Here is a 13,092-nt window from a genome sequence, read left to right on the forward strand (position 1 = left end):
AGAGGAAGAAGTGACAGGTCTTGGCTGTGTGCTGGATATGCGCAGAGAAGGAGAGGGAGGAGTCGAAGATGACTCCGAGGTTGCGGGCAGATGAGACGGGGAGGATGAGAGTGTTATCAACTGAGATCGAGAGCGGAGGAAGAGGAGAAGTGAGTTTTGGTGGAAAGACGATAAGCTCGGTCTTGGACATGTTCAGTTTCAGGTGGCGGTTGGACATCCATGCAGCAATATCGGATAAGCAGGCCGATACCTTGGCCTGGGTCTCCACGGTGATGTCTGGTGTGGAGAGATACAGCTGGGTGTCATCAGCGTAAAGATGATACTGGAAACCATGAGATGAGATCAGTGAGCCCAGGGAAGAAGTGTAGATTGAAAAAAGAAGGGGTCCAAGGACAGATCCCTGGGGAACTCCAACAGAGAGCGGGATGGAGGTGGAGGAAGATCCATGAGAGTGTACTCTGAAGGTTCGGTGGGAGAGATAGGAGGAGAACCAGGAGAGGACAGAGCCCTGGAACCCAAATGAGGATAGTGTGGCAAGAAGTAAATCATGATTGACAGTGTCAAAAGCGGCGGATAGATCGAGGAGGATGAGGATGGAGTAGTGGCCTCTGGATTTGGCAAGGAACAGGTCATTACAGACTTTAGAGAGTGCTGTTTCTGTCGAGTGTAGAGGGCGAAAACCGGATTGAAGCGGATCGAGGATGGCCTGAGAGGAGAGAAAATCAAGACAGCGGCTGTGAACGGCGCGCTCATATATTTTGGAGAGGAAGGGTAGGAGGGAGATGGGATGGTAGTTGGAGGGACAGATAGGGTCAAGTGATGGTTTTTTGAGGAGATGTGTGACTAATGCATGCTTGAAGGTGTCAGGGACAGTTGCAGTGGAGAGAGAGAGGTTGAGGATATGACAGATGGAGGGGGTGACAGTCTGAGAGATGGTGTTCAGTAAGTTGGTGGGGATGGGATCAGAGGAACAAGTGGTGCATTTCGAGGAGGAAAGAAGGTGGGCGGTTTCCTCCTCGGTGATATCAGGAAAGGAGGAGAAAGAGGCCTGGGTTGGTTGGTTGAGGGAGAGGGTTGAAGGGTGAAGGGGAGGAGGTGGCTTGGTAGTGAACTCAAGGTTGATCTTTTGCACCTTGTCGTGGAAGTAGTCAGCCAGTGATTGAGGAGAGAGTGAGGGGGGGTGGGAGCGGAGGGCACTTTGAGGAGGGAGTTAAGTGTGGCGAAGAGACGACGAGGGTTGGAGCTGAGAGAATTGGTCAATTGGGTGTAGTAGTCCTGTTTGGCAAGGAATAGGGAGGACTGGAAGGAGGATAGCAGGAATTTGTACTGAAGGAAATCTGAATAGGTGCGAGATTTCCTCCAGAGGCATTCAGTAGATCAGGCGCAGGAGCGAAGGTAACAGATGCAAGTGGTCAGCCAGGGCTGGGGATTAGTACGCCTTGTGGGACAGGAGACGGATGGTGTGAGGGTGTCCAGAGCAGAGGAGAGAGTGGCATTGTAAGCGGAGACAGCCTTGTCGACAGACTCGGAGGACATGATGGAGGGGAGGAGATTAGAAATACTAGAGGATACGGCGGGAGGGTCAATAGCCTGGAGATTCCTGGAAGTAGTGGTTAATGTTGGGCGGGGCTGGGGGGGTGAAGAAGTGTGAAGGTGATCAGGTGATGATCAGACAGAGGAAGGGCTGAGGCGTGGAAATTGGAGGGTGAACCGGAAGAGGAGAGGACGAGGTCGAGACAATGGCCATTTTGGTGAGTAGGGGTGGTGGAGCACAGCTGGAGGTTGAAGGAGGATGTTAGAGTGAGGAACTGAGAAGCGTGAGAGTCGGATGGGTCATCAGCGTGTATGTTAAAGTCTCCGAGAATGAGGGACAGAGATGAGGGATCAAGAAAAACAGAAAGCCAGGCATCGAAGTCAGTGAGGAAGGAAGAGAGAGATTTATCAGGGGGGCGGTAAATGACTGCCACTCTGAGTGGTCCGCCTGATCCAGCCTCTCCCTGCTTGTTCCAGTTCATCTGCTCCAGCTTATTCCAGTCCGCCTGATCCAGCTTCTCCCTGCTTGTTCCAGTCCGCCTGATCCAGCTTCTCACTGCTTGTCCCAGTTCATCTGCTCCTGCTTGTTCCAGTCCGGCTGATCCAGCTTCTCCCTGCTTGTCCCAGTTCATCTGCTCCTGCTTGTTCCAGTCTGCCTGATCCAGCTTCTCACTGCTTGTCCCAGTTCATCTGCTCCTGCTTGTTCCAGTCCGCCTGATCCAGCTCGTTCCAGTCCGTCTGTTCCAGCTTGCTCCAATCCTGCTGCCCTGATGTCTTCTGCTCCAAACTATTCCAGCTTGTTCCAGTCCTGCTGCTGTGCTCTCCACCGCACTCACCTGCATGCCTGCCTACTAGCCAATCAACCAACCTCCAAATTATTCCAGCTTGTTCCAGTCCTGCTGCTGAGCTCTCCATCGCACTCACCTGTTCCTGCCTGCCTGCCTGCTAGCCAAATCAACCAACCTGCCTGCTATCAGCCCTTCAACTTGCCTGCTTATCTGCCCACCTACCATCTATCTCAGCCCATCTACCAACCTACCTGCCTGCCTCCCTGCCTGCTAGCTTGTCAGCCCATTGACATTGATAAATGTCATATCAGCAAATGCTAGGAAGATAAAGTTCCTAAATGAAATAAATGACTAACTGATTCATGGAACATCTGGTTCAGAAACCAACAAGAAGGGGGAGCTATTTTAAATCTAGTCCTTAGTGGACTGCAGGACTTGTTTCAAGTGATAGCAGTGTTGAGCCCACTTGACAAGTGATCAAATCTGAGATAGTAGCCATCGAGAAAGCACTAAGGAAGTCTGCTAGGTTGGCATTTGACTTGTAAGAGGGCAATTATAAAAAAATGAGGACAATGATTTAAATGTATAGGTAAAAACTCAGTTAAAACTTTTCTAGGTACATTAGAAGCAGAAAGCCTGTGAGGGAGTCAGTTGGGTCCTTAGATCATCAAGAATTAAAAGGGGCATTCAGGAAGGACAAGGACATGGCAGAGAGACTAAAATAATTTTTTGCTTCTATCTTTAGTGATGAGGCAGCTTAGGCACTACCTATGACTGGAATAGTATTTAAAGGTGATAATCCCTGTGAACCTGGAAAATGAAATAAGCCAAATCGACAAGCTAAAGAGCAGTAAATCACTTAGGTGAGATGGTATGCACATCAGAGTACTGAAAGTACTCAAATGAAATTGTACATCTACTATTAGTAATCTTTAACCTATCATTAAAATATCCACGATACTTGAAGATACGCATATTTATTTATTTATGAACATTTATACCCCACTTTTTTCCACATGAAGCAGACTCAAAGTGGCTTACAATGCACAGGGGAATCAATTAAAATTACATTAGATAGGGAAGAAGGGAAAGGGAAGAGAGTCCAAGATGGACGGTGGGAATCCAGATGCTGAGATGGACCAAAGTGGTACGAAAGGTTCTCGGCAAGGCGATCCACAATTGGGAACTGTAGCAATACCCGGTAAGTAATATGGTCGATGTAACGCTAATTTTTGGTTCTGGGAAACTATATTATTATTATTATTATTAGCAATTGTATAGCGCTACCAGATGCATACAGCGCTGAACACCTGACACAAAGAGACAGTCCCTGCTCAAAAGAGCTTACAATCTAAATAATACAGACAGACAAGACAGTTACGGGTGAGGGAAGTAATGGGTGAGAAGGAAGGAAGGGACAAGGGGAGGGCAATTGAGTATTGGCTAGGAGCTAAAAGCAGCAGTGAAAAGGTGGGTTTTCAGCATAGATTTGAAAACAGGTAGAGATGGAACTAGATGTATAGGTTCAGGAAGTTTATTCCAGGCATAAGGTGCCGCGAGAGAAAAGGAGCAAAGCCTGGAGTTAGCAGTGGAGGAGAAGGGGGACAACAAGAGAGATTTGTCCAGTGAACGGAGTTCACGGGGAGGAATGTAGGGAGAGATGAGAGTGGAGAGGTAATGGGGGGCTGCAGAGTGGATGCATTTAAAGGTCAGTAGAAGAAGTTTAAACTGCGGAATCGGACAGGGAGCCAGTGAGGTGACCTGAGGAGTGGGTTAGTGTGGGTAAAACGATTCTGGTGGAAAATAAGTCGTGCTGCAGAATTTTGGACAGATTGGAGAGGAGCGAGATGGCTGACTGGAAGACCAGTGAGAAGTAAATTGCAGTAGTCCAAGCGAGAGGTGACAGGGGTGTGGACAAGGGTTCTGGTAGCGTATTCAGAAAGGAAGGAGCGAATTTTGCTAATGTTGTAGATAAAGAAATGACAGGTTTTGGCGATCTGTTGAATATATGCAGAGAAGGAGAGAAAGGAGTCAAAGATGACTCCAAGGTTACGGGCCAAGGAGACAGGGAGGATGTGAGAGCCTTTAACAGAGATAGAGAATGGGGGAAGAGGGGAGGTGGGTTTAGGGGGAAAATGAGAAGTTCAGTTTTGGTCATGTTTAGTTTTAGATGGCATTGAGACATCCAAGAAGCAATGTCGGACAAGCAGGCTGAAATTTTGTCCTGGATTGAGGTTGAGATTTCAGGGGTGGAGAGGTAGATCTGAGAGTCAATAGCGTAAAGATGGTATTGAAAGCCATGGGATGAAATCAGGTACCAAGGGAAGAGGTATAGATGGAGAAAAGGAGGGGTCCAAGGACAGAACCCTGAGGCACACCAACAGAAAGTGGGATGGAAGTTGAAGAGGATCCACCAGAGTGAACACTGAAAGAATGAAGCGAGAGGTAAGATGAGAAGCAGGAAACAACGGGGCCCTGGAATCCAAGCGATGACAGCGTATCCAGGAGTATAGTGTGGTCAACAGTGTCGAAAGCAGCAGATAGGTCAAGAAGGATAAGGATAGAATAGAGACCTCTGGATTTAGCCAGTAGTAGGTCAGTAGAGACAGACAGTGCAGTTTCAGTAGAGTGAAGAGGGTGGAAGCCAGATTGGAGTGGGTCAAGAATAGGTTGTGAAGAAAGAAAGTCAAGACAACGGTGGTGAACGGACACGTTCAAGTAATTTGGAGAGGAAAGGGAAACTATAGACTTATGAGCCTGATGTTGGTGCCAGGCAAAACGGTGAAGGACAAAATTACTGAGCACATAGTCAACCATGGTTTAATGAAAAATATACAATATGGATTTAGCCAAGGGAAGTATTGCCTCACCAATCTGCTATATTATTTTGAATGCATGAATAAACATGGATAAAGGGAAGCCAGTTGATGTAATGTATCTAGATTTTCAGAAATCTTTTGACCAGGTCCCTGGAGAGACACCCAAGAATGTAAAAAAAACAAACCATGGGATAGTAGGCAGTGCCCTGTTGTGGACTAGGAAATGGTTAAAATATAAATAAGAGTGTTAAATGGACAATTCTTTCAATAGAAGAGGGTGGATAGTGGAGTACTGTACTGGGGACTGATGCTTTTCAACATTTATAAATGATCTTGAAATGGGTATGATTAACGATGTGATCAAATTGGCAGATGACTAATTTATTCAAAGTTATTAAATTGTATGCAGACTGAGAAAATGCAGGAGAACCTTACAAGACTGGGCATCCAAATGACATATGAAATTTTAATGTAGTCAAGGGCTAAATGATGGACATAAAATAACCCAAACTATAGTACATGATTGTAGGAATTATCACCCAGGAAAAAGATTTAGGTGTCGTCATTGACAATACATTGATCTATACTATTCAGTCTGCAGCAGTGGAGGCAGCCAAAAAAGCAAACAATGTTAGGAATTAGTAGAAGAGGAATAGGGAATAGCGAGGAATATCATAATGCTTCTGTGTTGCTCTTTGCTACAACTGCACCTTGAGTATTGTGTGTAATTCTGGTTGCCGGGTGGCCAAAATGGTTAAGGGGAAGGAACAACTCTTATATATGAGGGAACAGATTCTTCAGCTTGGAAGAAGGTGGCTGCAGGAGGATATGATAGAAGTCTACAAAATCCTGAATAGAATGAAATGTACAACTGCAAATCATTTATTTATTCTTTCAAAAAGTACAAAGTCTAGGGCACATATTTATTTATTTATTTTCATTTTATATCATTTATACCCCACATTTTCCCACCACTGGCAGGCTCAATGTGGCTTACAACATTTAGGAAACATACAGTAAAGTACAATAAAGTGAAAGGGATATGGATGGCGTAAAGTTACAGGGGCAAGATAAAGTAATTGAGTTCACAAAATCTTGATAGTATTTGTAGTCCAGGAATCACGGATGCAGGACTGGATCTTTAGGGTAAGCTTGCCCAAATAAGTAGGTCTTGAGAGACTTCCTGAAAGTCAGATGATCCTGAACCATCTTTACTGATTTAGGCAATGCATTCCACAAATGAGTGCTTATGTAGGAAAAGGTGGAAGCGTATGTGGTTTTATACTTGAGACCAGAACACGCAGGGTAATGGAGGTTTAAGTATGAACAAGAAGATCTCTGAATTCCTTGGTGGTAAGTTGACAAGGGCATCCATATAAGCTGGAGCTTCTCCATAGAGGATCTTATGGACTAGGGTGCAAATTTTAAAAGTTATCCACTCCTGTACAGGAAGCCAGTGTAATTTCTCACGAAGGGGTCTGGAACTTTTGAACTTTGATGCACTGAAGATGAGTCGAGCCGCTGTGTTCTGGGCAGTTTGTAGTTTTTTTGAGAAGTAGGTCTCTGCACCCTGCGTATATGCCATTACAGTAATTGATTCAGCTTAAGACTAGCTATTGGACTAAATTACAAAATACTTCTCTGGGGAAATAAGGCTTTAATTGTTTAAGTTTCCAGAGAGAGAAGAAAATTTTCTTGGTGGTGGAGTTGGTATGATCCATCAGTGTTAAGTTTCGGTCAACAATTACTCATGAAGTTAAATAGGAGTTAAGTAAAACAAAGAGGAGAAAATATTTTTTTGTGCAACGCTTAATTAAGCTCTGGAGTTCACTGCCATAGGATATAGTAAAAGCCATTAATGTAGCTATGTTTAATAAAAAAAAAAAAAAAAGAGTTTGACCCTATTCCTGAGGATAAAGTCCATAAACCATTAAGGTATACCCAGGGAAAACCACTGCTTATCTCTGAGGGTGTAGGTAGCAAGGAATCTTGCTAGTTTTGGGGATTGTGCTAGATACTTGTGACCTGGCTTAGCCACTGTTAGATGCAGTATACTGGGGTTCAGTGGACCTTTGGTCTGAACAGGTATGGCAATTTTTTTGTCTTACGTAGTAATGTAGTCGTAATGCTTCCCACCTCCAAGGTATTGACTTCTACCAACTTTTTATCTATATACAAAACTGTGGTGACTTTGCACTATAGCATCAATGCAGGAATCTATACGCATTCATCATAGTCTGCTCTGGAAAGCACTTGAACTTTATTTAGGATACCTCTCACTCTCTTGGCTCTGTTAGTTGACTTAAGTTCCCATGTGCGGACTGACAACTTTGCTGCTATTCTTAGAAAATGCATGTTATCTTCACTTTGTTCATTCTTCCATCTTTTACCCTTTCACCACATAGGTTGGTGAATTTATCCTTTTGAACCAAAAGCAAGCAAGAAAAGATAGAAAATAAATATATCTTTAATGGCAGACATCTATCTTTTTCACCATTATGAACATAATTAGATAAGTATGTTGAGCTCCTTAACAATATTAGTGGTAATAGATGCAAAAATATTTTCTTGGGTTTCATTATATTTTAATTTTCAACAAATCAAAATGTACATAAGCTTATACTTGATTACTGAAATAGTTAAAAATTGTGCAAGTTTTTAGTCTTGCTCGACTGTATACCAGATTGGGTTTGCAAGAATACAATACATTTTTTTGATGATTCTTTACAGGTCTTGTCTTAACAGTAGATTCTTTTGCCATGTAATCTCTGATCAAGAAATGGAGCTAGCAAAACACAGGATGATCCATGAGAGTCTCCTGAAGTTTATCTTTGATGTAGTTCAAGCGGAAGTTGAGTCTTTGAGTAGAAGGTGAGCATTAATTTGTCCAAATAAATCATTCATTTTTAATATATTTTTCTCAATGTGCAACAATAAACTTATCTTTAAACTTTTTAAATATGAAAACCAATAATCTAAGCTGCTATTTTTGCACATCTTTTTATGTGCCCAGTTTTAGAGAAGTTATGTTGTATATATTCCTTCTATATAAATGACATAGAGGCTTGTATACTAAAGTTGTGCTCCATATTGTGTCTGGGGGGAAAAATGCTTAGCTCATATAGCTAAGTAAATAATTCTCAGGATAAACATTTAAAATGATAGTGTATTGTTTAGCCATGGAATATGTATGCCAGGATGATATATTTTGTAAGCAAAAGCAACTCACATGAACTTTACTACAGCTGTTCTAGTAGCATTAAGTCATTCAATTCTCTAGCAGAAAGTAGAAAATGAATTGGTGATAAAACTAAGAAGGAGAAACAAAAGCCCCCTACAAAGACAACCAAGCATGTACACAAGGAGTAGGGGTGAACCAAGGATTTATCAATAAAAGAACCACCACCAGAGGTTAAGTGAGACAGTGTTCAATTTTAAAAAATGTATTAAAAAGGGGGAAAACTGTCCCTGTAGGCATAAAATAAACAACAAATGCCCACCAGAGAATATAAAATGCAGCACAAATAGGCAGATGGACTCGACATAGATGTGTGTTTCAACATAAATGCCTGCCTCAGGAGTCGCAAAATCATGAGGACAATGGAGCTTTGAGCCAACCCCACCCGGCTCGTCCATTGCTGTCGGAGATTGTGCAAATTAATCCTGCACAGTGTCCTCTCTCCCAGAAGCTTTCCACTGCTGCGCAAACAGAGCCCATCTGTTCTTTTTCCTCCCTGCAAACTGACAGTCTCCTCTCACTCTCCTTCAGCCAGTCTGATGCTAACTCCAGAACAGCTTTCAAAGTTTGAGTATGACAGTGCCTGAGTTCCTGTAGTATTCTTGTGAAACATAACAAAGTGAGATTTTAACCTTGGATTCCGTTTGCGTTATGTATCCTGAAAATATAATCCAGATGGCATAATTTTTTGTTTTTATTTTTTTCTGTTAGGTTGTATCAGTGGGCAAATTCTGACTTTCAGATAGATCAACCACAGATGCTAGCAGTTATTTTCAAGATGTTTTGGCCTGAAAGTAAATCATCAATACTTTTCACTAAACCTATGAATGCCCTAGTAGACTGGGTCATCTATTTTCATAAGGAGCAGTATAAAACAGATGATGTAAGTAAATTTGTTTTTGTGAGGTCTATATGAATATGACATTTATTGTTAGCTCAATTAATAATTATCCACGTCAGTTTAAAAGAAACAGAATAGAACTAATCATTTTCCAACTTTGTTCTTCATGTTTCTGTCTACACGTAAAATTAAAGAGAATACAGTAAAGAATCAATACACCTAAACTTGGGACTTGGAAAAATGTTGGGCAGAATGCACTCTGTGACACTTATATTTTACAGCTCTGAACCACAGGGTTGGTTTTTATAACTGAATGTCATCTCCCTTCACTATTAATATTTGAAATCTTTGGAGTTCAGAACTTGGGAGTAGTTTATACATATGCAGGTCAGCGACTCTGTGTATCTTAGGATAGTACATTAAACCCATTTGTAAGGATTTTTAACTCATCCTTTTCTTGGAATGACATCATACTATTTATTTCAGCTGCATTAGAATAATATATGATCCATGTTCCTTTTCGGGGCATGTGACAGAATTCTTCTGATATCACCAACATCTGATATTTGCCTGAGGAAGCCCCATTGAGTATGCTCGACATCCTAATGTCAGATGTCAATTGAATTAGAACATTGCCTTTTTGAAATATGCTCAAATTTGCTTATGTGATTCAATACCATAGAAATGAGGAGAAAGAGGGGAAAATTAAAGAAAATATTGTATTTCTAGTGGAAAAATATACATCCATAATTAAAAGGAAGCTAAACAGACTGCTGTACAGGTACGGTTCACATATTCCCAAGTATTTAAAAATGAAATATTTAATTTCCTTAGCATTTCTTACTTTGCCATCATAGCAGTTCTTCCTTTCAGCAAGCTGAATTGAGTCAGGCATACAAGGGGGTGGCGGCATTTGACAGCACCAGAATAGAACAGCTGATGTAGAGCTCAGAACTAGCCTTCCCACACTGTACCTATCGGCTTAGTTTCTTCCTCTGCCAAATGCATGTGAAAAGAAGGTTCTCCCTTATTGAACAGTTGTTTTCAATTTATTTGCAATAATGTTTTTTTGGCATCTTGTGAGGGAGTCTATAGGAAATTACCACTTCTCCTTAACAGCACTCCCTCACAGTTATAAAGACATCTTAAAAGGCAATCCATAGAGAAGGAAAGAGAGCAGGGACGGGCCAAGACAGTGTACCACCTGAGGATTAGGGGATGGTCAGTTGCTTCGGTCCCCCTGTCTCCGCTCTGCCCCCCCCCCCCCCCCCCCCCCCAGTCTGACATCTCCTCCCTCCCTTCCTTCCCTGAATTTACCTTCTTTTCTGGCTTTCCAAAAGTCAGAGTGGCAGCTGTTCCCATACACTGCCCTGCTGTCGACCCCTTCTCTCTATTCCAGCCCACCTCGCCTCCAAGGGAACAGGAAGCACGTCAGAGTGGCAGGCCATAAGAGAGAAGGGGTTGGCAGGGCAGTGTATGGGAAGCACTATCACCCTGACTTTTGGAAACCAAGAAAAGAAGGTAAATTTGGGGAAAGAAGGGGGGAGGGTTGGATGCTGCTCCAAAAGAATGCTGCCTGAGGCCCCTGTCTCAGGTGGCCTAATAGTAGAGCTGCCATTGGAAGAGATGACTTTGCAGGTATAGAGCAAGGAGGACATGGTCCAGGCAGGAAAAAAAACTCTGAACACAGATCAGTCAGGAAGGCCCAGAGGAGAGAAGCCCTCCACCCTATGCCTCCGCTGCAGAAATTCAGGTAAGCCAAGTGTATCTTGGAACTCTGCTGGAATTGTAACTTTTGAACTGAGGGCCAAGAATGGCCAATTCTGCTGCATTTTCAAAGGCAGAACTGTAACTCTGGGACTCCAGGCCAGAGGCAAGCTGTTTGCGCTGACGTTTAAGACAGACTAGCATATGCCGTGGTCCTGCAGGAGCTGGCCATGGGAGAGAACTTTTTGAACGAAAGAACTACTTTTACCCATTTTTCTGTTCTTAAATAAAATGGTTTATTTCACTTTTAAAACCTCTCTGTGGCTGTGTTTTTCAAGGCTTCAGGCCCACCCTCACTCATGCGGCTACACATCTATCTACTTTAAATATATATATATTTTATTTTTTTTAAACATTTATTACCCACTTTATCAACAGTTCAAAGTGGGAGTACAGTAAATCAACAAGAAAACTAAGTACAAATGACTGCACCAGAACATTGCTGTGAACAGTATTCAATCTAGTGCAAAGATCTCAAAATTTTGTGTGATGGTCAGAGAGTGATCTAAAACTAATACTTCTATTCCGCAAACATTAAAACCCAGGCATACCTGGAGAAAGAATCAGTACACATTTATAGGAGCCAACTTTTCTAAATTATTGGGGGTGCTATACCCTAGACACAGTCAAGGACTTTGCTCAATATTGAGGGTGTTCAAGCACCCACAGAGCTGGTTTCTATGCACACAGACTCAAAAGCATCAAATATCCTTCTTAATTTAAACTTTCTAAACAGCCAAGTCTTCAGATATTTTCTAAAATATACATGAACAGTAATAATTTGAATACTCTCTAGAAGATCATTCCAAATCAAATAAAAGGTGCCAGTACCATAGATAATGGCCTTCATAATTTAGGCATTTTCGTTATAAAATGACTGTTCGTTTTGGACATTCTCTTGTATTTTCAAATAGGAAATCCCAGCTTAATTCTTGTTTGAAATTAGCTGTGAGATGGACATTTCTTTGGATGTGATGAGCAGGATGTCCCAATTCTGACTTTGAACATCCTTCAAAAATGTCTCTCCACATCACGTCAACTAATATATGGCTTACAAAATGACAAATCTTTTTCACAGCAAACACAATATTCCCATAAACTCACTACATAATGTCTATACTTAGCTATTCCTAATAATGACATCTCTCTCCCCTTACTAAATGGAAGCTTCTCATTGTGACCTAGAGTGAGCTCCTCTTTTCTCTTCCTCCTGACTGGGGTCTTTCCCTCCATGCACATCCTTCTGGTCCTTCTGCTGGAGGTTGGAGCTCTTCTCCTTCCATCCTTGGTGTCTATAAAGCCCCTTATTATATAGGATTGTGTCCATAGACAGTATTGACTTTGCTTGTCATTGGCTGTAGATAGGTGAAAGTAGATGTAGTGCCTTACTGGCACTTGATGTTTGGTCCGGCCCTTATAGAAACAGTGGCCTAACCATATCAAGGTCTCAGCATCTGTGGTTATTGTGCAAGACCAGTACATAGATGTGCAGAGTTCAGCTTATAAGCAAGAAGTAGAGACTGACCAAAAAGGCAAATCCAACACTGGAGATATTGTGCAGAAATACTTTATTGTTGCTGATAACAGGGTGACCTGACATGGTCCTTGTTTCGGTGCCACAAAACGCCTACATCAGGGGTCATGCAATGGTTCTAAAAAAACACCAAAATATAACACATGTATAAAAAATACCAATGTATACAAAATACAAATATATAAAAGGTTATTGACAAATGAAATTAAAAATAAATAATGAAAAGATAAAAACATAATGTGAAAAACTGTAAATGTAAATGAAATATATCAGAATACTGTAACATCAAATATAAATAACATTGATAAATTGTATCAATTACAAAACTGTGAATAACACTATGTGCAATAAATGGGAGTTTATGATATCATTATTTGTCAATTTGTACTTACTGTATTCATGTGTGGGTTGTCAGCTGTGGCTCCTGGAAGGAAGATATCTCATTGAAGTGTACTGCATACTCCATTTAGGTACATAGAAACAAGCTCACCCTAGGAGTGATATATTGGGCTGGAATCTTTCATGATACAAAGAGTTGAGTGTTCTTGTCCCTTCAGCTCCCTCATGTAGAA

The 13,092-nt window shown here is 41.9% G+C and overlaps 1 protein-coding gene across 4 annotated transcripts in view; it reads left to right on the top strand.

Annotated features, from left to right (window-relative positions):
* SLF1 (SMC5-SMC6 complex localization factor 1) overlaps positions 1–13,092 on the top strand; it is a 229,596-nt gene that overhangs the window by 136,656 nt on the left and 79,848 nt on the right. For all 4 annotated transcript variants that reach the window (XM_030193392.1, XM_030193394.1, XM_030193395.1 and 1 more), the window contains 2 exons: positions 7,871–8,011; positions 9,090–9,261. In XM_030193392.1, coding sequence (XP_030049252.1) covers positions 7,871–8,011; positions 9,090–9,261 — 313 coding nt within the window. The remainder of the gene's footprint in view (positions 1–7,870; positions 8,012–9,089; positions 9,262–13,092) is intronic.

This window comes from Microcaecilia unicolor, chromosome 2, assembly GCF_901765095.1.
Source record: "Microcaecilia unicolor chromosome 2, aMicUni1.1, whole genome shotgun sequence".
Lineage (NCBI taxonomy): Eukaryota > Metazoa > Chordata > Amphibia > Gymnophiona > Siphonopidae > Microcaecilia > Microcaecilia unicolor.